Source organism: Dreissena polymorpha, chromosome 1, assembly GCF_020536995.1.
Source record: "Dreissena polymorpha isolate Duluth1 chromosome 1, UMN_Dpol_1.0, whole genome shotgun sequence".
Taxonomy (NCBI): Eukaryota; Metazoa; Mollusca; class Bivalvia; order Myida; family Dreissenidae; genus Dreissena; species Dreissena polymorpha.
This window is the reverse complement of record NC_068355.1, coordinates 101533780-101559898: the sequence shown is the minus strand read 5'-3', so window position 1 is coordinate 101559898 and position 26119 is coordinate 101533780. Positions and strand designations below refer to the sequence as shown.

General features: G+C 38.5%; 1 protein-coding gene across 1 annotated transcript; it reads left to right on the top strand.

Annotated features, from left to right (window-relative positions):
• Positions 1-225: 225 nt before the first annotated feature.
• LOC127842974 (serine/threonine-protein kinase MARK2-like) lies at positions 226-21728 on the top strand. The gene is made up of 13 exons (XM_052372789.1): positions 226-769; positions 1212-1331; positions 1771-1878; positions 2717-2916; positions 3127-3182; positions 3573-3708; positions 4325-4443; positions 15657-15790; positions 16309-16498; positions 16819-17042; positions 17599-17937; positions 18283-18452; positions 21403-21728. Exons 1-13 carry the CDS (start codon positions 350-352, stop codon positions 21671-21673), a joined length of 2487 nt encoding a protein of 828 aa, XP_052228749.1. The 5' UTR covers positions 226-349; the 3' UTR covers positions 21674-21728.
• The last annotated feature ends 4391 nt before the right edge of the window (positions 21729-26119 follow it).

The following is a 26119-nucleotide window of genomic DNA, read 5'->3' as shown; positions in this document are numbered from 1 at the left end:
ATGCTGACATCATTGGAAATTTGAACATTAAACTTTATAAAAAAAGTTTATGTTAAAAATAAAGGAAGGTTGAAAATATAAATTGTCTATCATATAAAATATTTGAATATTACTATATTTTGAAAAAAAGAGAATAAAATCCTCTAGCTTATTGTAAAACAAGCAACGTCACTATTAACAGGTCGATATAAATAAATAACGTCAAAAGTTTTAACGTCATGACATCGTGACGTTAACGTCGCTCCATAGAAACCTTGATATGGGAGTGTCAGGGGCGGGACATTTACTCCTGTACTAAGTATACAGCAACGAATTTTATTGGTAATACCAAAATGGGATAATATGAATCATGAAATTAAAATTTAATCAAAATTACACGTCAAGATTTAAAACGCCTACTAAGACGGTTTTCCGACCAACGAAAAATAACGAAAAATATAGCACTGAAACTGACGAAAAATCTGTAAAATATGCTCTCATCAAACAATGGTTAAAAGACAGTGAAAAATGCGATAAAGAATGCCGAGAAGTGACTACAAACGTTAACAACTCTTCGAAGACCGGACAAACAGGAAGTGATAGCATGGGCTCCAGTGAAACTAGCAGTTTTTCCACGACTACGAAACAGACGAGCAGGGAGGAGTCGTCCACTACAAACGAAAAGTCGCAGACGACAAAAATAGCGGCAATGTTTGTCACGGCGTCCAGGAATGTTCAACACGTGTCGAGTGACGTAGTCAGGGCAGACTGTATGAACCATGGGTATAAGGTAAGGACGGGTTGAGATTATGGGTTTATCTTACTGCAAAATACATGTTCTTACATGCTTAATCGTGTTACTAACCTAGGATTATTAATTAAGTTTAATTATGTATTTAATCGTTTTCGTTTGTCATCATTTTAAGGGCATTTCAGTTTGTCCTCGTTAAGTGTATTGAGTAACATTTGTAGAGACTTTCTGTCGCATTCCCTTACGTTGTCGGTGCCTTTTCTAGAAATGGCGTCACATGCTTTGGTACCATTTTTTTATTTCGAACACTCTGTAAAATAAACTTTGGTAGCACAATGTTCTGTCCAAATAATTAGTATAGGTTTAAATGTAATGCATCCGTCGTTCTGTCATTTATCTGTTTGAATAAAAATATAAAAGTAACGTTTGGATTTCGATAAGTTTGTTATATTTGTTTAATTAAATACGTGTTTTACTGAAGATCGACAAGACTGTAGGCGAGGGCGCATACGCGAAGGTGAAACTTGCCGACGTGCTGCCGTCGAAGATGGCCAGGAATGCCGACCTTGCTGACAATGCCGACAATGATGGCAACTTGAAGGTATTTACATGTAATTGAAAATGTGTGCTCAGTTCATTATGGTTATTGTGATTAAGAAATGTATTTTTTCACCGTATCTCCCTTAATATTTTATGTTATGAAAACAGTTCAGTAGCGAAAATAGTGTAACTGATACTGATGCTGATGCGTATGGTAAAGTTGTCGTGTTGGTTGTTGTTGTTTGTGTTGTTGTTGTTTGCTGCTGTTTCTGCTATGATGATCATCATCATCGCCATTTTATTATTGTAAATTAGTTTTATACCTTCAAAATAAGGATGTACCATATGCACACAAAATGCGTGTGTTTCATATATTATATGTTCCAGTGCAATGTATTCCCGGGCTTGTTAATTAATCAGGCTGTGCAAAAAATATCATAAAAGGTATGTCATTATTGTATATAGAACTTTATCCTACCTTTCAATATGAATTCACTCAGGTGGCTATCAAGGTGATTGACGGGAGAAACGTGCCCCGCGAGTTCCTGAAGAAGTTCTTACCCAGAGAGCTCGCCAATCACGTGCCCCTGCCTCCACACAAACACGTGGTGAGAATGCATTGTATTCTATGTAATTACTTTATCAGTAACATGGACATGTTCGTACACATTTGTCATTTGCATGACGTTTTTTTTTGCATATGGTCTCACAAAATTATATGCGAATTAATGTGATTTAACTGTTTTAAAATAATATATCTGCCATTAATTTCATATACATTTGATATTGTGCAACAGATTTGCAGTGGAACAAATAAAATACAACGACTATTCTGTTAGAATACCGTTCTCGTCTAGCATTTAAAAACCACTTATGTTTGCAGACAATTATTTTCTGTTCACATCGTTTGATATCCAGTCTGGTATTCGCTTGCATTTTCACTTTGATACAGTGATCATTTCCCGTTTCCGTCAGAGACAATTTTGTTAAAATACTACTTTCCTTCCGCTAAATTGCAATCGTAACTTATTTGGCAGCCACCGCCATCCTATAATCTCCCTCGAATCACCACAACCAGCACTACCACCACCAAAAATACCACCATCACGACAACGGTCGCAATCACTAAAATCACCTCTATAACCATAACCATTATTTCCACCACTCCCACCACATCTGAAACGCAATTGAAACCATCTGGGCCACCACCAACACCAGCAAAAACGAAAAACATTATATCCTGAAACAATTATTGTCGCTACTTCCACCATGCACTGCAATCACCCCCACCCTCACCCTCGCCCCCGCTACAAACTCAATCCTAACCTTGGCCGCACAACTTCTTAACACCATTTTGTTTTAATTAAAACAACATATTTTGCAGATTATAAACCGCCACCAACACTATTTTACACCATTAAAATTCCATGAATAATCTTTTCGCAGGTGCGCGTGTTTGAGCAGTTCAAGTCCGGGGACCGGTACTACGTGGTGATGGAGTTCTGCAGTCGCGGGGATCTCCTTGACCTCATCAACCAGCGCATCAGCGAAAGCAAGAAGGGACTCGGTGAGGATCGGGCCAGAAATTTGTTCCGCATGCTCGCTGAGGGAATTCACCATATACACGCGCACGGGATAGTACACAGGTTTGCGATCCTTTTATATGTGTGTTCATAGCGCACAACAAAATATATTCATGAGGCAAAATAAAGCCCGTTTCTTGTGCCTTGATCGAGTCTTTTAGCTGTCCTGACCACGAAGTACTCACGGTGAGCTTTTATAGATAAATGACGGAGCCAAATACTGTTGGTGATCTTTTAATGATGGATGTGTCAACTATTGTATTGTCTTTTCAGAGACCTTAAATGTGAAAATGTTCTTCTGGACAAAGATGACAATATTAAAATAACAGGTAAACAAATCTAATATAATGAGTTTACAAGCCGTTGAACTGCTTTCGACAAATTTGATAATATCTAAGTAAATATACTACATTTTTATTCCATTTAATAATATAGCATACGTCTTGTAACTAAATAGCATTCGGGTCCTTTATGGCTAGTAAAAATACACAATTCAGACGTACGTTTAACATTTAAGATAAAAAAGAACGCGGTTACGTGGTGGATATGATTACCGCCATGTGACCAGTAGATTTTTCTGCTTATCCAACTTTAAAAGTGGTCTCTACACTGCATAGTGTCTCGATGACGCTAAGGTTTTCAATAACATACAACGAGTCAAAACAAACGTACATTTCAGAATGAAGAAGTGTATATGCTGTTATTTTCGTCTGCTACAGATTTTGGATTCTCCACGAAATTCAAGCCAGGTATCAGCTCCCTGTTGAAGACTTCATGCGGGTCTTACGCCTACACAGCACCGGAAGTGATCAAGGTGCGACCATACGATGGCACCAAGTCGGACATCTGGAGCATGTGAGTTCGATTTTTCATTGAAGAAATATCCAAATGTCAATAGGCAGAATACACACAACTTCCTGCATATAATCATATCACCTATAACATGGTATACACAAGTCTCCTTTTACTAATTTAGATTACGTATTTAGCTAACCAGAGTGCCGTCCTATTACCTTCTACATATGCTAAAACACGTGTATCAACCCTTATACCGCTATGTTTCCTTTGACAAAGTACCATCCTATTCACCGCTAAATATGTGCTTTTAACGGTTATGTGCAACATTGCACGTTTATCCTACTTTTCACTTCTGCATAATAATTCTATTGCAGATATATATACAAACAGTGACATATTCTGAAGTGTCATTGTGTCTTGTTCTGTGAAAAATATGGGCCTAATGCATGTTTGTTAAGTGTCGTCCCAGATTAGCCTGTGTAGTCCGCACAGGCTGATCAGGGACGACACTTTCCGCTTTTTTTTTTGTTTCAAGGAAGTCTCTCCTTACCGAGTTGAGGCGGAATGTGTCGTCCCTGCACAAGCCAATCTGGGACGACACTTTACGCACATGCATTATGCCCAGTTTTCTCAGAACATGACCATATACTTACTGATGTATGTTATAATGCAGGGGTATCATCCTGTTCGCTATGCTGAATGGCCGACTGCCCTTTAACGATGCTCAGCTGTCCGAGCTCGAGGAGGACATGAAGATGCAGCGGCTCAGGTTCGAGCGGACCGTGTCATTTGGTAGGTCGCAAGGCTACAGAGCAACACATTTATAACACGAATATAATCATGCTATAAACTCTGTAATTATAATTTATTACGTGCATCTGCATCGGTTCTTTGAAAGCCATATCGTACGTTCAGCAGGTGTTCAACGAAGCGCTTAAGCATTTGCTTTAACTGGGCAACTATGAAACAAGACATAATTACACATTACATTATTTGGATTTCGAACACCTCACCATCCCTATACGTTTAACCATGTTAAAGGTGCTGTTAATATCAAATATTAACACATCTTAGCATTGTTATCTAACTGTATAGTTCATGGCGCTAAAACTGCAGATCCTACAGTACAATCCCTCCTGCCTGCCCTCTTTAGAGTATACAGTACAATCCCTCCTACCTTCCCTCTATAGAGTAAATGTATATTTCTCTCCCTGTATAGTTCATGGCGCTAGAACTACAGATCCTACAGTACGATCCCTCCTGCCTGCCCTCTGTAGAGTATACAGTACATAGAGTAAATGTATATTTCTCTCTCTGTATAGTTCATGGCGCTAGAACTACAGATCCTACAGTACGATCCCTCCTGCCTGCCCTCTGTAGAGTATACAGTACATAGAGTAAATGTATATTTCTCTCTCTGTATAGTTCATGGCGCTAGAACTACAGATCCTACAGTACGATCCCTCCTGCCTGCCCTCTGTAGAGTATACAGTACATAGAGTAAATGTATATTTCTCTCACTGTATAGTTCATGGCGCTAGAACTACAGATCCTACAGTACGATCCCTCCTGCCTGCCCTCTGTAGAGTATACAGTACATAGAGTAAATGTATATTTCTCTCTCTGTATAGTTCATGGCGCTAGAACTACAGATCCTACAGTACGATCCCTCCTGCCTGCCCTCTGTAGAGTATACAGTACATAGAGTAAATGTATATTTCTCTCACTGTATAGTTCATGGCGCTAGAACTACAGATCCTACAGTACGATCCCTCCTGCCTGCCCTCTGTAGAGTATACAGTACATAGAGTAAATGTATATTTCTCTCTCTGTATAGTTCATGGCGCTAAAACTGCAGATCCTACAGTACAATCCCTCCTGCCTGCCCTCTTTAGAGTATACAGTACAATCCCTCCTACATTCCCTCTATAGAGTAAATGTATATTTCTCTCTCTGTATAGCTCATGACGCTAGAACTACAGATCCTACAGTACAATCCCTCCCACCTGCCCTCTATAGAGTATACAGTACAATCCCTCCCACCTGCCCTCTATAGAGTACAATGTATACAGTACAATCCCCCTACCTTCCCTCTATAGAGTAAATGTATATTTCTCTCTCAGTATAGTTCATGGCGCTAGAACTACAGATCCTACAGTATAATCCCTTCCACCTGCCCTCTATAGAGTATACAGTAAAATCCCTCCCACCTGCCCTCTATAGAGTTACTGTATATTTCTCTCTCTGTATATGTCATGGCGCTATAACTGCAGATCCTACTGTACAATCCCTCCTGTCTGCCCTCTATAGAGTATACAGTACAATCACTCCTACCTTCCCTCTATAGAGAAAATGTATATTTCTCTCTCTGTATAGCTCATGGCGCTAGAACTACAGATCCTACAGTACAATCGCCCCCACATGCCCTCTATAGAGTATACAGTACAATCCCTCCCACCTGCCCTCTATAGAGTGCCATGTATACAGTACAATCCCCCCTACCTTCCCGCTATAGAGTAAATGTATAATTCTCTCTCTGTATAGTTCATGGCACTAGAACTACAGATCCTACAGTTCAATCCCTCCCACCTGACCTCTATAGAGTGTAAAGTACAATCCCTCCCACCTGCCCTCTATAGAGTAAATGTATATTTCTCTCTCTGTATAGTTCATGGCACTAGAACTAGTTTAAACATATTTTATTTCCAAAATAGTTACACAACTACAGAACATATTTAGAAATACAACTGTTTTGAAAAAAGGGTAGGACCTAAAGTTCTAACAGCATTATTGGTGGTCTTTCCCTGTTCTGTTATTTACATTGCATATATTCGTGACGATAGCGTGATTTTGTAAAGCTGTTAGTTACATGGTCAAGATTACATTTGTATTAAGAAATCAAAATACAAGTGCGCAAGTAAAATACAAAAGAAAATCATGCTTTGTAAAGCATTGGAAATAAAACATACAGTACAACCTTGAGATAGTGAAGTCCTGTCCAGGAGAATAAACATAACTATGCGCTACAACAACATTATGAAAAACGCTTTGTCGTCTTAATAAATATCTGAACATTTTTAAATATGAAGCAGTTGGTGTCATTATCTAACATGTCATTACCAAAAAGCATTGTATTGCAATTTATTTGTTCAATTGCGTGTAGGGTTTCAAAAAGAGTAGTACGTTGTTCAGAAAAGCGTGGACAAATAAAAAAGAAATGATACACTGATTCAACTTCTCCACATACGCATAAAGGTGAAGGTTCTAAGTGATTGATGAACAAGTGCAATTTCAAATCGCTACAGTTATTCCTTAGTCGAGCATGTAAAATGGACGATTTTCTATCACCAACATGAACGTATAAAGGAGTTTCGACATTTGGGAGAAATAATTGTTTCAATTTAATTTTGAATCTTGATAGAGAATCTAACAGTCTTATGTCGAGAGGTAAGTTGTTCCATAGATCTTTAGCCGACGGGATAAATGAACGTGAGTAAAGTTCCGTCCTTCTAGTAACGATTACATAATCATTTGCGTTCCTCAGGTTCCTAGCAGATTGTTGATAGACAGTTGCTGGTAGTACATTTTGTAAGTAGTCTGGACATAAGCCACTGTGAATTGTGTACATATGTATAAGTTTTAGATACTGCAGTACCCCAGATAATTATTTGGGTAATAGGGTTTTCACTCATTGATTTTGAAAAATAGGGTGATTTCATTCTTGAAATAGGGTGAAATGAGATATAAAAATGCATATCGTAAAATCATTGCCGTTTTACTTCTGTTGAAGCTACACACTTGTATTGCACAAATTTTATTGATTCAATAAAACTATAAGCTATCATCATTTACTTTAATTAACTGAACGTTTAATAACACATTCAATCCTTGAAACTGTCCATAATATAAATTGTTAAACAGAAAAAAATGATAACACAAATTATTCGGCACTTATTGGCTTTTTCTTTCTTGATTCGAAAACATTTGCGATTGATTGATATTTTGGCGCAACAATCGCGGACGTGTTTCGACCTCTTAATTTATAGACTTTTCATTTCGCATCCTTATAGAAGCTGAAAGTACAGACGCTTTACAAAGACATACACAATGAACGACGGATTAAGTCAGATTTAAAACGCATCTATGTCGTCGTAAATAATTTGGTCAGACGCTTTATTTAACAATGAAATCTAGTCCGCAGAGCGTTTGGATAACTGACTGTTTTCCTGCGCCATCATCCAGATGCTTGCTGAATGAAAGCGTTGCCGCATTACGATAATAATTCCAAAGAGAAAATACCTAAAATGAGCAAAGCATTTTCGATTAAAGCTAGCATTTTCGATCAAAGCTATTGTATCGTACGCATCAAATGTGACGAATATGCGTTAAAGTAAAATCTGATGCGTTTTCAATACGCATGATATTTTATTTCGTTGCGTTTTTAAACATTTTAATAGGGTGAAAGACGCAAATACGCAGCTTATCTGGGGCACTGGATACTTCCTACGCTCGGCTAAACTATGCCAGTTGATTTCTGAATACAAGTTAGATAAAGAAACAGATTTTGTGAGACCTGTGACTATTCTTGCCGCTTTATTTTGTATTTTATTTAACATTTCTTTTTCGTAAAGAGCACATCCGTCCCAAACGACACATGCATACTCAAGTAGTGGTCGTAGGTGGGAAATAAAAATTTGATTTAATGTTTTTCTTGAGACCGTGTATTTAATTTTTCGCATAATTCCAAGTATTTTTTATGACGATTTTACTATATTAGTGATATGCTCGTGCCATTTGCCGTTTGAGCTGAGTGTTAGACCGAGGTGTTTGTGGTTTTCTACAAAATTGACCGGTACATTATTAAATAAAACATGTGGTAGGGGAACAGCATGGTGTGATGAAAACAACATAGCCACGGTTTTATGTGGATTAAAATCTACAAGCCATTGTTTTGCCCAAGTACTTATAACTTGTAGCTCATGGTTCAGAACAATTTCAATGTTATATATATTTGAGGTAGTACATGAGAGGGAAGTGTCATCGGCAAAAAGGCGGGCAGTACATTGAAGGTGCTTGACTATGTCGTTTACATAAACAAGAAAAAATAATGGGCCTAGAACAGATCCCTGTGGAACACCGGCATTAAGCTCTAACGTTTGAGATATTGATGCACCAACCACGACTTTTTGAGTGCGACTTCCTAGATAACTTTTTATCCAATTAAGTAAATTACCATCAAATCCATTTTTTAAGTTTGAAGAGTAGTCCTGTGTGCCAGACGCGGTCGAACGCTTTAGATATATCACAGAAAACCATGCATGTGAGTTTCTTTTCATCAATACCTTTCGTTATTTGATAAAAAATATCGATTAATTGAGCGACTGCGGAGTGACCTTTTAAGAAGCCAGACTGGTTGGAGTATAAAAGTTTGTTAGCAAGAAGGTGGTTGTATAAATGTTTATAAACTATCCTCTCCATCAGCTTGTCTACGCAACTTAACAATGAGATAGGACGGTAGTTGGAAGGATTATTCGGTTCTCCCTTTTTAAATAGAGGCATTACAATCGCTTCTTTCCATTGGGCGGGAGATGTACTTTCGTTAATTGATTTGTTAAAGAGGATACACAAAGGCTTAGCAATAGAATTACACGTTTTTTTAAGGACAATATGACTTATAAGGTCACCACCGACGGCTTTATTGGTTATTAAGCATTTAATAACATCTATAATTTCCGATTCTGATATGGACAGGTTATATAATTTTGCGATATCTGAGAATTGTGGAAGAACACCGGTTGAGTCATTCAACGACGCAATGGAGGCAAAGTATCTGTTTAAACAGTTTGACTTGTAGGTATCTGACAAATGTACAATAAGATTGCCGTCAGAGTCCGTTGACTGTAAAGGTGGTATCGAATTCGGGTGAGAATTTGTTTTTATTAGTTGCTTTAGTGTCTTCCAATATTTTTTTGGATTTGAAATATTTAGTTCATCAAGAGATGTTTCTAGGTTAGAATAAAACTGTTCTTTCGCATGTTTTATCATGTTATTAACCTTATTTCGAAGTTGTTTATATTTATTCCACTTAGCAGAAGTAGGATTGTCTATGGATATGTGTTTTTGTCTATCTCGTTTACGAGCCATTGTTCTAATAGAAGAATCATACCATGGTTTGTCATTAGGGCGCACTGTGACAAGTTTATTTGGAATGCAAAGTTTCATCAGTTCGATAAGTTTGTTCGTTAGCATAACAGTTGCTTCATTTACATTAGAATCATGGATAAATTCCCAGTTTGTACATGTAATAAGATTGTTTAGTCGATCGAAATCGTCATATTTATACAACCAAATGTTTCGTTGAATCGGTTTGCTGTTTATTAAAGGAATTGTAACATGAATGGCAGTAGCATGATGGTCACTAACAGTTTGAGGGATAACTATTACTTCACTGTTCAAGCATGAAATGGTATCCGAGATCAATATCGGATCAATTAGTGTAGCAGTATTTGCGGTGACCCTTGTCGCTTGAGATATAACGTTGTGCATATTATACAGGGAAACTGATTGAGAGAGGCGAGCATTGTGTTTAAATTGGTCTTCGTTTATGTCCCCAAGCATGATGACGTTCTTGTTCAAATCAAGCGCTTTATCAATCATGATTTCAAAATCATTCCAAAAGGTAACATCAGAATGAGGCGGCCGGTAAAAGCAACAAACCAGAGTATTGAAGTAAAAGCAACAAACCAGAGTATTGAAATTATGTAATTTAACTTCTAGCCAAACTGTGTGTAAACGGGGATTTTCGAAGTCGAGAATACGCCTCGAAAATAATGATTGTTTTACATAAACAATTAGTCCGCTTGAATGACTCGAGAAATCCTTTCGAAATAATTCGTGATAAAAATCATCAATTAAAATCTGCTCGTCGGTGATAACCTCGGTTAATTGGGTTTCCGTAAAACACATTTTGTCAAAATTAAGTAAATTATCTTTGATAAATTCAAGTTTGTTGCGCAACGATCTTATGTTAAGGTGAAGTAGATCCAAGGTACCGTTATTAGGGCCTGGATTAGGTTCGACATCACCGGACAGAAGTAAAATAAAACAAATAATATCAGCGCATACAACAATAATCGCACATGCTAACAACGAATTTAGGTATTTGTAAATTGTTAACTGCGATAATCTTTGAAGACTCAACAAAAATTTAATCAATCCATAATTAAAATCATAATTAATAGTATACTTATGACGACAAATCCTTACACTTGAATTAAAAATTTCAACAGCCATTCTGTATTGAGTAACATTACCCATTGGGTAGTAATGTTAACAATACAGGGGGTTTAAACCAACCAGGCTGTAGAACAAGATAAGTTGGCAGCGACATAGCCTTAATAAATGAATTGTCAGGACTGAGAAAAAAGCATAACAAACTAGAAAAATGGTGGTTGGAAAGCAAGATGAGATGTTAAAAAATAAAATGAGCTTTGATAAACAACACAACATCATACGAGATAAATGAAAAAGCGGATGGTTGCAGCATAGTAGTGCTCAATAAGTATGTTCAATACATTGGACATTTAGTAATAATATGGTGCTTTTAAGCTGAAGAGTTTCATAACAAAGTAAGTCACAACGAGTCATGAATTTTTTGACAAGTCGACTAGCTGCAAGATAAATAGTTCGATAAGAATTACATCAGCAAAAGAAAAGTGCAAATCAATGACCTTTCAGAACGCGGTATTTTCGTTTAAAATTTAAATTGGTTCCATAATGACTAAGTCATTTGGACAAAAGCAATTTGGACACATTTAGATATCACACCAGGGAAGGTTAATCCGTGAGTTTATTTTTAAATCACTCAAGATTCGGCTGTGGTTGGCTCCCGTTTTGGATTATAATTATTTGCTAGAGTGCGAAGTGTTTACCGGCGAGCTGGCCACAAAGCCAGTGACATACTGACATAAATTAAAGTAGACGCTACAAAATTTAATTGTAATGACAAAAGGAGTTATTGCGTAAAAATAACCCTAGGGGCGTTATCAAATACATCTCATTTAAATGGGAAACGTGAACAGCGTGACAATACTGTATAAAGCTTATTAGTACAAAAACAAGTAGGGTAAAACGTGCTCACTGCAGAAAAAAAACGTGCACGGATAGCAAGAAGAGTTTTAACATGTCCAACACAGCACAAAGGAACATAAGCTACAAGTTTATGAAAGACACAACAAAAGAAAATAACACTGCGTAGATGGCCATAATACTTATCAGACATGGACTAAAATATCTGTGTTTGTAATTCAAGCATATATATATGTATACATTCTTATTTCAAAAGAAAAAAAAAACCTGCTCATATTCAATTTGGTCTTATCATTCCCTGTGTAATAAGCATACTAGTAAATTGTTAATGAAATAACGTCTTAGTAATAAGACTTTGCAATAAAATAGTATTAGCTAATTACTAATACCGCGACTCCAGGTCACGCTCACTGTCAATTCTGTGGATCTTGGAGTCCGCGTCTCTAACAAAGATGTTGCCATCGGACGACCAGGCCCCAATGAAAGTACCATTTTTCACGAGTTGTCTAGCTTTAAAAAGCATCGAACTTCGTCTTCGCGTAAGGACTTCGTTAATGAACGTGTTTGGGTACCCTTTGTTTTTTAGCAACGCGCGGGATCTGTAGACTTTCTGCCTTGCCCGGAAAGTGGCAAATTTAACGATGACGTCACGCGGTTTCCGGGGGTTCGGCTTTCCAACTCTATGGGACCGATCGATGTCGCCTAGGACGATATCACTGACGACGGCTTTAGCAATTTGTAGCACAATCTCGTCAGTATTTTCCTATGGGAGTTCTTTAATACCCGAAATACGGATTGAGTTGCTTTGAGAGTATTGTTCTAGGTGGTCTGTTGTGGTCTCGAGTGAACATAACTTAGACTTTAGATCAGCGTTTTCTTTAGCGAGGTCCTCATTTGCCTTTTCTAGAGACTCCAATTTGCATGTTAGTTTTGAGAAAACACTGTTAGCAATTTGTTCCACCATTGACTCGATTTGTGTTTTAAACGTAGATACCAGGAGAGAAGATATTTGTGCCATTGATTCGTCAGATAGCACTATGGTTGGTATAGAACTTGCAGAGGAACCTGACGAGGCTTAAGTTGATGATTTGGGCGGTGACATGACTACTTCTGCGTATGAGGCGCGTTTATGGTCCGTAACTTATTCAGAGTCAGGTGAACTGAGGATACGTTTAGCTTGCCGTTGACGAACTGGTGTATCCAGTGGCATTTGACTATTAACAGCAGTACTATTCGAATTAAATTGTGGAGCAGGATATACAAGTAGAATAGTTCTTATGCTAATTTACACAACCATACCTCTAGTGATCGAGTCCGCATTTTTCCAAATATATGGTACTAGTCCCAACTTTGTCACACTCAAAAACAAACACGCACTAAAGCAAGCACAGACACTTGGCACAGACAATAAACACAGTTTAGCACAGTTTAGCACGTACACTCGCACGCACACTTCACCATGATCATGTTCAATATTTAGCAGCGTCATATATCTTCAGCAAATGTAGACAGAGGTTATATGATTGCTTCAAATGACATTCAAATAACATTCACATTCACATTCACATTCAAATAACGCCCAATAAAGCTATACATTTAACTCCATTATATCACACTAAGACTGCATCACCCGCAATTCACAGGTAATTACATTATCGGTTTTTTATCGAGAGCTTTGCAAAAACACGTCCGATCGCCACGGCGATTCAATCCAACTCCACTAGAACTACAGACCCTAAATAACAATCCCTCCCACCTGCCCTCTATAGAGTATACAGTACAATCCCTCCCACATGCCCTCTATAGAGTAACTGTATATTTTACTCTTTCTGTATAGCTCATGACGCTAGAACTACAGATCCTACTGTACAATCCCTCCAGTCTGTCCTCTATAGAGGTTACAGAACAATCCCTGCATCCTGCCTTCTATAGAGTAAATGGATATTTCTCTCTCTCTGTATAGTTCATGGCACTAGAACTATAGATCCTACAGAACAATCCCTCCATCCTGCCCTCTATAGATTAACTGTATATTTCTCTCTCTGTATAGTTCCTGGCGCTAGAACTACAGATCCTACTGTACAATCCCTCCTGCCTTCACTCTAAAGCGTATACAGTACAATCCCTCCCACCTGCCCTCTATAGAGTATATGTATATTTCTCTCTCTGTATAGTTCATGGCACTAGAACTACAGATCCTACAATACAATCCCTCCCACCCGCCCTCTATAGAGTATACAGTACAATCCCTCCCACCTGCCCTCTATAGAGTAAATGTATATTTCTCTCTCTGTATAGCTCATGGCGCTAGAACTGCATATCCTGTAGTACAATCCCTCCCACTTGCTCTCTATAGAATATACAGTACAATCCCTGCAACCTGCCCTCTATAGAGTAAATGTACATTTCTCTCTCTGTATAGTTTATGGCGCTAGAACTATAGATCCTACAGAACAATCCCTCCTGCCTGCCCTTCATAGAGTAACTTATGTTTCTCTTTCTGTGTAATTCAGGGCGCTAGAACTACAGATCCTACAGAACAATCCCTCCCACCTGCCCTCTATAGAGTATACAGTACAATCCCTCCCACCTGCCGTCTATAGAGTAAATGTATATTTCTCTCTTTGCATAGTTCATGGTGCTAGAACTACAGATCCTACAGTATAATCCCTCCCACCTGCCCTCTATAGAGTAACTGTATACATGTATTTCTCTCTCTGTACAGTTCATGGTGCTAGAACGACAGATCATACAGTATAATCCCTCCTGCCTGCCCTCTATAGAGCATACAGTGCAATCCCTCCCACCTTCCCTCTATAGAGTAACTGTTTATTTCTCTCTCTTTATAGTTCATGGCGCTAGAACTACAGATTCTACAGTACAATCCCTCCCGCCTGCCCTCTATAGAGTAACTGTATATTTCTCTCTCTGTATAGTTCATGGCGCTAGAACTACAGATTCTACAGTACAATCCCTCCTGCCTGCCCTCTATAGACTATAGATTACAATCCCTCCCACCTGCCCTCTATAGAGTAAATGTATATTTCTCTCTATGAAAAGTTCACGGCGCTAGAAAACAGATCCTACAGTACAATCCCTTCCACCTGCCCTCTATAGAGTAACTGTATATTTCTCTCTCTGTATAGTTCATGGCGCTAGAACTACAGATTCTACAGTACAATCCCTCCTGCCTGCCCTCTATAGAGTATACAGTACAATCCCTCCCGCCTGCCCTCTATAGAGTATACAGTACAATCCCTCCCACCTGCCCTCTATAGAGTATACTGTACAATCCCTCCCACCTGCCCTCTATAGAGTAACTGTATACATGTATTTCTCTCTATATATAGTTCACGGTGCTACAGTACAATCTCTCTTGCCTGCCCTCTATAGAGTATACTGTAATATCCCTCCATCCTGCCCTCTATAGAGTATACAGTACAATCCCTCCCACCTGCCCTCTGTAGAGTAACTGTATATTTCTCTCTCTGTATGGTTCATGGCGCTAGAACTACAGATCCTACTGTGCAATCCCTCCCACCTGCCCTCTATAGAGTATACAGTACAATCCCTCCCACATGCCCTCTATAGAGTAACTGTATATTTCTCTCTCTTTATAGTTTATTGCGCTAGAACTGCAGATCCTACAGTACAATCCCCCCTGCCTGCCCTCTATAGAGTATACAGTACAATCCCTCCCACATGCCCTCTATAGAGTAACTGTATATTTCTCTCTCTGTATAGTTCATGGCGCTAGAAAAAACAGATCCTACTGTACAATCCCTCCCACCTGCCCTCTATAGAGTAACTCTATATTTCTCTCTCTGTTTAGTTCATGGCGCTAGAACTGCAGATCCTACTGTACAATTCCTCCTTCCTGCCCTCTATACAGTAACTGTGCATTGCTCTCTCTGTAGAATCCATGGTGCTGGTACGGCGGATGCTCCAGTACAATCCATCCAGCCGCCCCGCCTTAGCGGACATCCTGACCGATCCGTGGCTCACAGGCCGCCGTGCCATTCCCCGACAGCCTCTCAAACCAAAGTGGACAGTAAGAAGTCTGCATATGATCATTTTAATAATAATTACATTTTTATAGTATTTTTTATTGTGAGTTTGATCTCATGAGCTTCGTTTTAAAGAACAAGTATGACACCCATCGGTGATCTTAAACGAGGTATGTGTGAGTTCTTTTGGTCGCAATATGTATCAACTGCATCATAAACTGTTTCAATGCTATTATTCAAACTGACGGCAACTGGGCAACACGAGACGGCGAACAGTGACGAATAAGATCCACATGTTCATATATAATAGTGAAAAAAGCAAATGCTGATAAACATGGTCTACAAGCGCTTATAAAAAAATCTGCAGGATACGAAGTTCAAAAACATTATACGTTTGTGGATCGATTTGGTAAAATAGTCACTCTTTTTGTATAAAACACATTATTACAAAACTCACTGTTCAAATATAACATTGTTAATCATTCATCACAAGCTAATTGATTTGCCTCATGCATACACCTTTAATATTTATGCAAGTATGTATTCATCGTTTTTCTTACAGAACCCGTACCAACATAAATCCGCGGGCAAAACTGCTGGGATGATGTGTCAACCGGAAGTCACAAGCAGTGACGGAGTCGCCCTGTATTACAAAGGCACTATCAATGAAAGAGGTCCAGAAGCCACCGTTACCCTCAGCCACAATAAACACGAGACAGTTGTTCTGAAGAGTCGTACCGGAAGTACAAAAAGTAAGAACAATCTTGACGCAAATAATGTCTCGAATAATTGTACTTCATTATATGTGCTTGTTTTGTCAAGGGGAAAAGAATCATAGATGATTCTCGAAATAGTGTATCCTTTATTCCGTTTCATGCATTAAACACGTTTTTAATGATTAGTGAACATTTTTTTTTTAAATAGCGTATAAAAATGTTAAAAAAAAGCTTTAATTACTTGGTGACGACATTGATTTTTATGTTGATATTATACGTGATGTTTGAGATGTTGTGCTGTTGTTTGTTTGTTGTTGTTTTTTGTGTTTAGTAAAATGTAAGTGTGTCGTTTATAGAAAACATTTGGATAAGCGGGCCACCAGCTGCGCAGCGACCAAACACGTGGCCACGCTCGGACAAAACCGTCTGGAAGTCGTCTACAAAGCGAGGCTCCCCCACGCGGCGGTCGTCTGCTTCATACCAAAACAACATGACTATTGGCGCTAAGCAGAGAACAAACAAGCCCTGCACAGGAAAGAACATGAAAAACGCCAGGCTGTCACAAGAGTTGGTGCAAAAGGTAGTGCATTCGCTTCTTATACCACATACAGTACTAGTATGCATGTTGTCGTACAAAAATGAAGATCTTCGGAATTGTAGGAGTGGATTGACGTAATTATCGTTCACGCTCGGAAACATGAGTTTTGTAGTGTATTGATGTGTGTTATGTTTTGAAACAGCACAATGGAACATAATATCAGAGCATAAAATGTATGTAGAGAGAATTATGTTTCGCATTCGCTAAAAGATCACTTTTTATTTCACGAGTTTTAAGGCAAATAATATATTGCCAATAGAAGCATTTGTGTTTTTGTGTTTAAGTTTGTTTTTTAATCTGCTGATGTTGTTATGTTGTTGTTGTTTTTGTCACGTATTATAATCGTAAAATCCTTATACAAACCTTGTATAATGGTTGAATTAATTATGGTAGATATGTTGGTGGTATGATAGAGCTTGTAACTTGGGTCGACAAGGCCAAATATTGATCTGTAGTTTAAAGATGTTGGATTATGTTGACCCTCCGAGAGGATCACTCATTGGGTCACAATTGACCGTTGTGTTGTTTTTTACTCCAGCATATGGCAGAAAAAGAAGTCACGAGCAATTCTACCGAAACTTGTGTATGCTGCAAAGCGGACGCGGATATCATCTGCCCGAAAACACGCCAAGGAACAGGAAAAGATGAAGACGTTGATATGCTCATCCTCGATAAAGGTGACGTCATCAAAACGGCAGTAACGTCTGTGAGTACATTCGATAAGAAATACTCATTAAAAGCCGTTAGCGCTAAAGCTCGGACCTCCGGTAGGATGATATCATCGGAAGTGTGTAAAAGTTTATCTGCTTCTCCGCGCCGAAAGTCAACAAGTTCCGATGCCAGATCGGCGCTAGCATCTGCTGTGTCTCCTGTAAAGGTAAACAAGTTCCAACGTTATATGTGTTGAATAATTATGCATTTATACACATATACAATTCAAGTTGTCACCGAAGTATCGCTATGATTTTATATGTTATTCGTATGAACACCAAAAAGACGCAGAAAGAAAGAACTCGTTTCACCTTGATATCATTTATAATTACTTAAAAACGATCATCGATCAAAAAATGCTCACCAGCGTACGATTCGCCGAGGAAAATAGTATATTCCGATCCACACATTCAATAAAATAATAATAAATCGCCACTTTCATTAGATAATCACTCGGTTAAAAATGGTGCATACAAACTTAGATTACGGAAATTATTTTTTGTGTCCGTAGTTGCCCATGCAGCAACCAATCTCCCCGGACCAGGGTCAAGGTCAGGTGCAGAGCTGGGTAAACTACATGGTAAACCCGACCACGAGCCCCGCCGAGCGCGTCAAGTACTTCCGGGACCGCCTAATGAAACTCTATGGAAGCGATGAGCGACCGGAGGCGCCGAACAACGGGTCAGTTATGTTTTTTAACGCGTTTTTCCTTGCTGTTATATATTTGCTGTTGACGAAAGCTAGTGCGCCAAATTATGACCAACTAGGCAAAAGGTCAGATGACGGCCATATGTACTCTTTAATCATGATACTATCCAGTATTTGACGCGTCTATCAGTTGTACATGTTTCAATATATGACAGAACGAACGAATTAAAACCGTCGAGGAACGCATGTTGAATTCTTTAACAGCAATATTAAGCTTAATTTAGGTGAAATAATTTATCACGACATATGAATATTATTATTTAATATCTGTTTATAAACCACTTTATCTTTGTTGTCTTAAAGCGCGATAGCAAAGGCATTAATTGATGTATTAAAATGTGTAAATTAATTCTTTAATTTGTTTTAGTCGATTTACGTTTACTTTAAATACCTTAAATTATTTGCTTTAATGTCGCATACTTTTGTTGTGAATATGCGCTATTTCATTCTGAAATCTTTCGTGATAACATTCGGATAAGTTTGTTTCAAAAACGCGAACCATTTTTAGCTCACCTGAGCGATAGCTCGGGGTGAGCTATTGTGATCACTCGGCGTCCGGCGTCCGTCCGTCCGTCTGTCTGTAAACAATTTGTAAACATCTTCTTCTACTAAACCATTGAGCCAATTTCAACTAAATTTCATGTGGAGCATCCCTAGGTCATGGGACAAAAGAATTGTTAAAAAAATTTGATCGCATAACCAAGATGGCCGCCATGACCATATATGGTAAAAACCTTAAAAAATCTTCTTGTCAGAAACCGCTCATCAGATTTTCAAAAAATTTCACAGGGATGACCTTTGAAGGCTCCCCTGAAAAAGTTGTTCAAAGAAATTTGATTCGTCAAAAAACATGGCCGCAGGAGCTCGTTGAACTTTGCATGTTTATTCGTTTTTGCCTATTTTGTGAAAACTTTCAAAAATCTTCCACATTTTTTGTCCGATCCTTTCCAAATTTGCACAGTGTCTTTATATCAATGAGGACACGAACCCTACAAAAAATGAGCATTATTGGTCCATGAAGTACAGAATTACCTCCCCTTGAATTGAGAAAATGGTGTTTATGCAATAAAGTCCAAATTTTTCATCAAATTCTTTCCAAACTTGTAACGATTTAGCATGGTTCAAACAAGGGAAACAACTACGGTTTATGCATGTTCTTTTTATTACAGATTTGCCTCCCTTTAATTCATTCAAACTCTCATTTTACAGCAGAGATTCCAAATCTGACCTGTAAATGAGCCCCATATTTACTGCCAGTGCTAGGTTACCTTTTCCCATTTGATCATTCTTAAGTATTGGTCTTGTAATGCTGCTACTGCTTCTGCTACTGCTACTGCTACTACTACTACTACTACTACTACTACTACTACTACTACTACTACTTCTACTACTACTACTACTACTACTACTACTACTACTACTACTACTGCTACTACTACTTCTACTACTACTACTAGTACTACTACTACTACCACCACCACCACCACCACCACCACCACGTCTACTCTTACTACTTCTACTACTACTGCCACTACTACTACTACTTTTACCACTTCTACTACTACTACTACTACTACTACTACTACTACTACTACTACTACCACTACTACTACTACTACTACTACTACTACTACTACTACTACTACTACTACTACTACTACTACTTCTACTACTACTACTACTACTACTTCTACTACTTCTACTACTACTACTACTACAACAACTACTATTACTACTACTACTACTACTACTACTACTACTACTTCTACTACTACTACTACTACTACTACTACACTACACCACCACCACCACCACCACCACCACCATTCACAGTGACAAAAAAACGTATTCACACAATGGCTGCTACTACAACTTATAGCCCATATAGGGGGGCATGAAAGTTTTACAAACAGCCCTTGTTTCTATGGGATTTTAACCACAACTGTTCATGTTTATCTCCGACACATATTTTTAGGTCACCTGTCATGAAGTGACACGGTGAGCTTATGTGATCGTGTGATGTCCGGCGTCCGTTGTGCGTGCCTGCGTGTGTCCGTGCGTCCGTCCGTCAACAATTTGTTTGTGTAGACAGTAGAGGGTCACAGTTTGCATCCAATCTTGATGAAATTTGGTCAAAATGTTTATCTTGATGAAATCCAGTTTGGGATTGTATTTGGGGTCATCTGGGGTCAAAAACAAGGTCACTAGGTCAAATAATAGAACAACCTTCTGTAGACAATAGAGGTCACAGTTTTCATCCAATCTTTATGAAATTTGGTCAGAATGTTTATCTTGATGAAATCTGGGTTGGGATTTTATTTGTGTCATCTGGGGTCAAAAACTAGGTCACTAGGTCAAATAATAGAAAAACCTTGTGTAGACATTAGAGATCACAGTTTTCATCCAACCTTTATGAAATTTGGTCAGAATTCTTGATGAAATCTGGGTGGGATTGTATTTGGGTCATCTGGGGTAAAAATCTAGGTCAAATAAATAGAAAAACCTTGTGTTGACAATAGAGGTCACAGTTTTCATCCAATATTTATGAACTGTGGTCAGAATGTTTATCTTGATGAAATCTGGATTGGGATTGTATTTGGGTCATCTAGAGTCAGGAACTAGGTCACTAGGTCAAATCATAGAAAAACATTGTGTAGACAATAGAGGTCATAGTTTTCATCTGATCTTAATGAGTCAGGTGAGCGATTCAGGGCCATCATGGCCCTCTTGTTATAGATCCGGATGACCATGCTTTTAATCGATATATTGGTGTACCTTTTCTTTCTTTATAGTGATAACTTAAACAAAATTGGAGTTAAACTTATAACAAAACAGTATATTTGTTTATAAACACATTATCAACCATTTGTATCAGACCAGAAACATTTTATACTCATCGGAAATCATTTTTGTTTTTGTGCAGCGCCAGTGGTTTACCGCCCTTGTTGGTCCAATCAATGACGACGACAGTTCGATCAGTTGACGCCAGCAACCCTGCCTCACCTCAGCCGCCACCACAACCGACGACGTCACGAAAAATGTCTCAGTCGCCGACAAGATGTTCCACCGGAACGCGACGTCCCTCTGCCCCCGCAAGCACGTGGCGGTCCGCGCGCTCTTTGAGGACTTCCGGAAAGTCTAAACTCCCGATTAAACCTAAGCAACGCGTGGTTGTTCACTCGGCTGTTGTGTAAATTAATTATTTATTTAATCAAATAAATAATAGACAAATAAATTATTTTGACTGTATTTGTGTATTTTTATGTAAATAAAACAAAATATGTATTTTAAATGCATGCACGTTTTAATCTTTAAAGGTATTAGAATTTAATAATATTCGTGTAAAATCACTTCATTTCGTATTGAATTTGATCGACTTACTCTCACATACTCAGAAAACGATCTGTTTTTTCTGCATTTACAACAAGAGACCGCTCCCATTACGCAATCAGTTTATCAGAAATGCGTTCGTGTTGTTAAGTAGTGTGTTCGTTTTTATCCTACAAAAACTGTAAACCATACAGAATAAATGCTCAACATAAAGAATGCATACCTCTCGTTCAAAAAATGTAATAAAATTCCGCCTTCTTTACTGATAAGACATCAAATTCTCGATTTAACCATCATATACGTTCATATCGTTTAAGTTCATCCCCTAACCAGTAATAGACAACTTACTTATTCGGGTTGCTTCCAAGTCATGCACATACAGTATTGAGCTGGGCCGGGAATCCATCCCTCAATCCTCGAATTCGTAGTCCAGCGCCCTACCATCTTAGTTGAAGGCCGGTGAACTTTTATTGAGTCGCGTTCTGATAATACTGGGCATAATGCATGTGCGTAAAGTGTCGTCCAAGATAAGCCCGTGAAGTCCCACACAGGCTAATCAGGGTCGACACTTTCCGATTGTATGGTATTTTTACTTTCAAGGAAGTCCCACCTTACCGAAAATCAAGTTTAGGTAATCAGGGACGACACGTTCCGCCTAAATTGGATTTTTGCTTAGAAGAGACTTCATTTAAACGAAAAATGTCATAAAAGCGGAAGTGTCGTCCCTGATTAGCCTGTGCGGACTACACAGGCTAATCTGGGACGACACTTTACGCACATGCGTTATGCCCAGTTTTCTCAGAACGCGATTTAATCATTAATCCTTTCTCTGGTCAAGACCGAAAGAAACAGTGTTGATGACTAGAATTAAAGACGTTAGTTCGTCTTCATTGAACTGAGCTCATGTTTTGAGTATTACAGTTGACATTTCTGATAACAAGACCCATTCCATCTGGCTCTGATAGATAGAACTGGTCTTAAAAATGAAAGAACACATAAAGGGCATGGACCTGGCAACACGAGCTTGGGTAAAAATTATGTAAGAATAAAAAACAACATCATTTACAGCTAGATATGGTATTTTGAAATTGAAAAAAAAAGAAAAAAGATGCATAAGGTACTAAAATTGAGATGGTATATATGATATTTCGACAAAGCACCGTGACTCATTAAAGGGGTGCAGACGCTCATCTTAAAACGTACTCAAAAAATAAATACAGCCAAATTGTGCAGACACCATAAGGAAACAGAAAATAACTACAAAAGGCATGTGTGTGATTGCTTCATAATTTTATGACAGAAGGGCTATGGAACTTTTGAAGTATGCACTTTTTTTGGAAAACGGAAAGACACACATTGGATTCGTATTATTTAACTGACCTATGACTGAAGTTGAGCATACCCAACGAATAAAGATCTGACACCTAGAGCTGGTATCTAATTAAAAACTTATGCAAATATCTTATGCAATCCGCTGTTAATTAATTCATAGATTTACTAGCCAAAGACGGCACTGGAATACATAAAACAACAACGCAAATGGAAATCAGATACAAACCTAATGATTATGCTTGGTTGGTGCTGCTTGCGTCATTTCTTGGATATAGCGCTTATTTCGAGTGTGTTGAACAATATGAATTCGCCTCGTCGAGAGAAAATGGGTCGTATGAAATATAGGTGCGTGAAGTTGGCACTGATATCGACAAACGAATATCGAATTCGAAAATCGAATTCGAATGTCGAGCATGTCTGACATCGACATTCGGCACGAGTCCCGATTATCGAGATAGGGACAAATATCGAGCCAGTTCTGACATCGACATTCGGCACTAGTCTCGAATATCGAGCTGGGGCGAATATCGAGCCAGCTCTGACATCGACATTAACGAATATCGAGCTGGGACGAATTTCGAGCTAGCTCTGACATCGACATTCGAAACTTACCCCGAAAATTTAGCTGGGAGGAATATCAAGCCAACTGACATCGACATTCGGTACTAGTCACGAATATAGAGCTGGGGCGAATGTCGAGTCAGCTCTGACATCGACATTTGGAACTAGTACCGAATATCGAGCTTGGGCGAATGTCGAGCCAGCTCTGACATCGACATTGCCCCGAATATCGAGCTGGGACGAATATCGAGCAAGCTCTGACATCGACATTCGGCACTAGCCCCGAATATTCAGCTGGTGCGAATGTCGATCCAGCTCTGACATCGACATTCGACACTAACCTCGAATATCCAGCTGGGGCGAATGTTGAGCCAGCCTTGGCATCGACATTCTGCACTAGTCCCGAATATCGAGCTAGGGCGAATATGGAGCCAGCTCTTACATCAACATTCGACACTTGTCCCAATATCGAGCTGGGACGAATATCGAGCCAGCTCTGACATCGACATTCGACACTCGTCCCGAATATCGAACCCGGGCGAATATGGAGCAAGCTCTGACATCGACATTCGACACTAATCTTGAATATCGAGCTGGGGCGAATGTCGAGCTGGGGCGAATGTCGAGCCAGCTCTGACATCGACATTCTGCACTAGTCCAGAATTTCGAGCTGGGACGAATGTCGAACCAGCTCTGACATCGACATTCGGCATCGGTCCTGAACATCGAGTTGGAGTGAATATCGAGCTGGGACGAATATCACAGAAGATCAGTCTGGTATTCCCCGAATATCGAGCCAGCTCTGACATCGACATTCGACACTCGTCCCGAATATCGAACCCGGGCGAATATGGAGCAAGCTCTGACATCGACATTCGACACTAATCTTGAATATCGAGCTGGGGCGAATGTCAAGCCAGCTCTGACATCGACATTCTGCACTAGTCCAGAATTTCGAGCTGGGACGAATGTCGAACCAGCTCTGACATCGACATTCGGCATCGGTCCTGAACATCGAGTTGGAGTGAATATCGAGCTGGGACGAATATCACCGAAGATAAGGTCTGGTATTCCCCTCCCCCCCCCCAAAAAAAAAACAACAACTAAACTAAATAAAACTTAATGTTCCCATGATTTAAAAATTTGGATAAATATTTATGAACACAATCGTCAAGATTATTTTTACAAAATGGAAAACAAAAAAATAAGAATGCTTACAGAAAAAAGGGGAATAATACACACAAAAACAGATGCACAAAAGAGCCATTTGTTTAACCAAATTATCGAATTTTCTTTAAGACACTTTAGAATACCGGTTCGACCATGTTTTATAGAAAATAAATATGTTAATACATAAACTATCACTCCTAAACGTTCATTAAACATGAAAATGCATCTGGCCAAAGATCGCAGGCAAACTGAGCCTTTATTGATTTACACACGTACAGTTTTGCTCTTCTAAATTTCATTATGGAATATGAAATAAATGAAAGACAAAAATCAAGTTTATAACTAAAATCATTAAATTAAATATAATAAAATAAAAATACAGGTTGTCTTTTTGCATGCGCACGTGTTAAAACGCACTTTTGGTTGAACCCCAAAGTATCATACGCAATTTGGGGTAAAGTTTCAACCCTTAAGTGCGTAGCACAGACACATATGCATTTTTATCATCACAAAAACGACCGCACTTTGGGGTTCCATAAACAAGTAGAAGTAAATTTAAAGGGGGCCTTTTCACAGATTTTGGCATGTTTTGAAGCTCGTCATTAAATGCTTTATATTGATAAATTTAAACATTTGAGCTTAAAATCTCCAGTAAAAAAACAAGAATACAATTTTTTTAAAGTAACCCTCAACTGGGCTCGAACCACTGACCCCTGGCGTCTTGGAGTTAAACATTTTCCGCTGAGACCACTCGACCATCCGTGCGCATTCCATAAGGGGATGTATTTTTTAATTATATAAGGAATCCTCGTAATTTCACAAAATATAACGACAACAACAGAACTTTCCAAATTATTCAATCGTTTCGCGTTGCAACGCTTTATAATTTTCAGGTTTTAAAATCGTCAAAATGTGCATATAATGGGTATTTTAGAGCACAGGTGGTTAGCGTGTGGCTATGATATTAATTAGTGAAAACATCATTTTGAATGATAAATAATCATATTATAACGAAAAATTAACTTTTCTGAAAAAAAAAAATTCACTATCAAATATATATATATATTTGATAGTGAAATATTTTTTTTTCAGAAAAGTTAATTTTTCGTTATAATATGATTATTTATCATTCAAAATGATGTTTTCACTAATTAATATCATAGCCACACGCTAACCACCTGTGTTTTAGAGCATTGTTAATGTTTAGTATTACTATTTCCTCATAAATATCATAACTGAAACAAAAT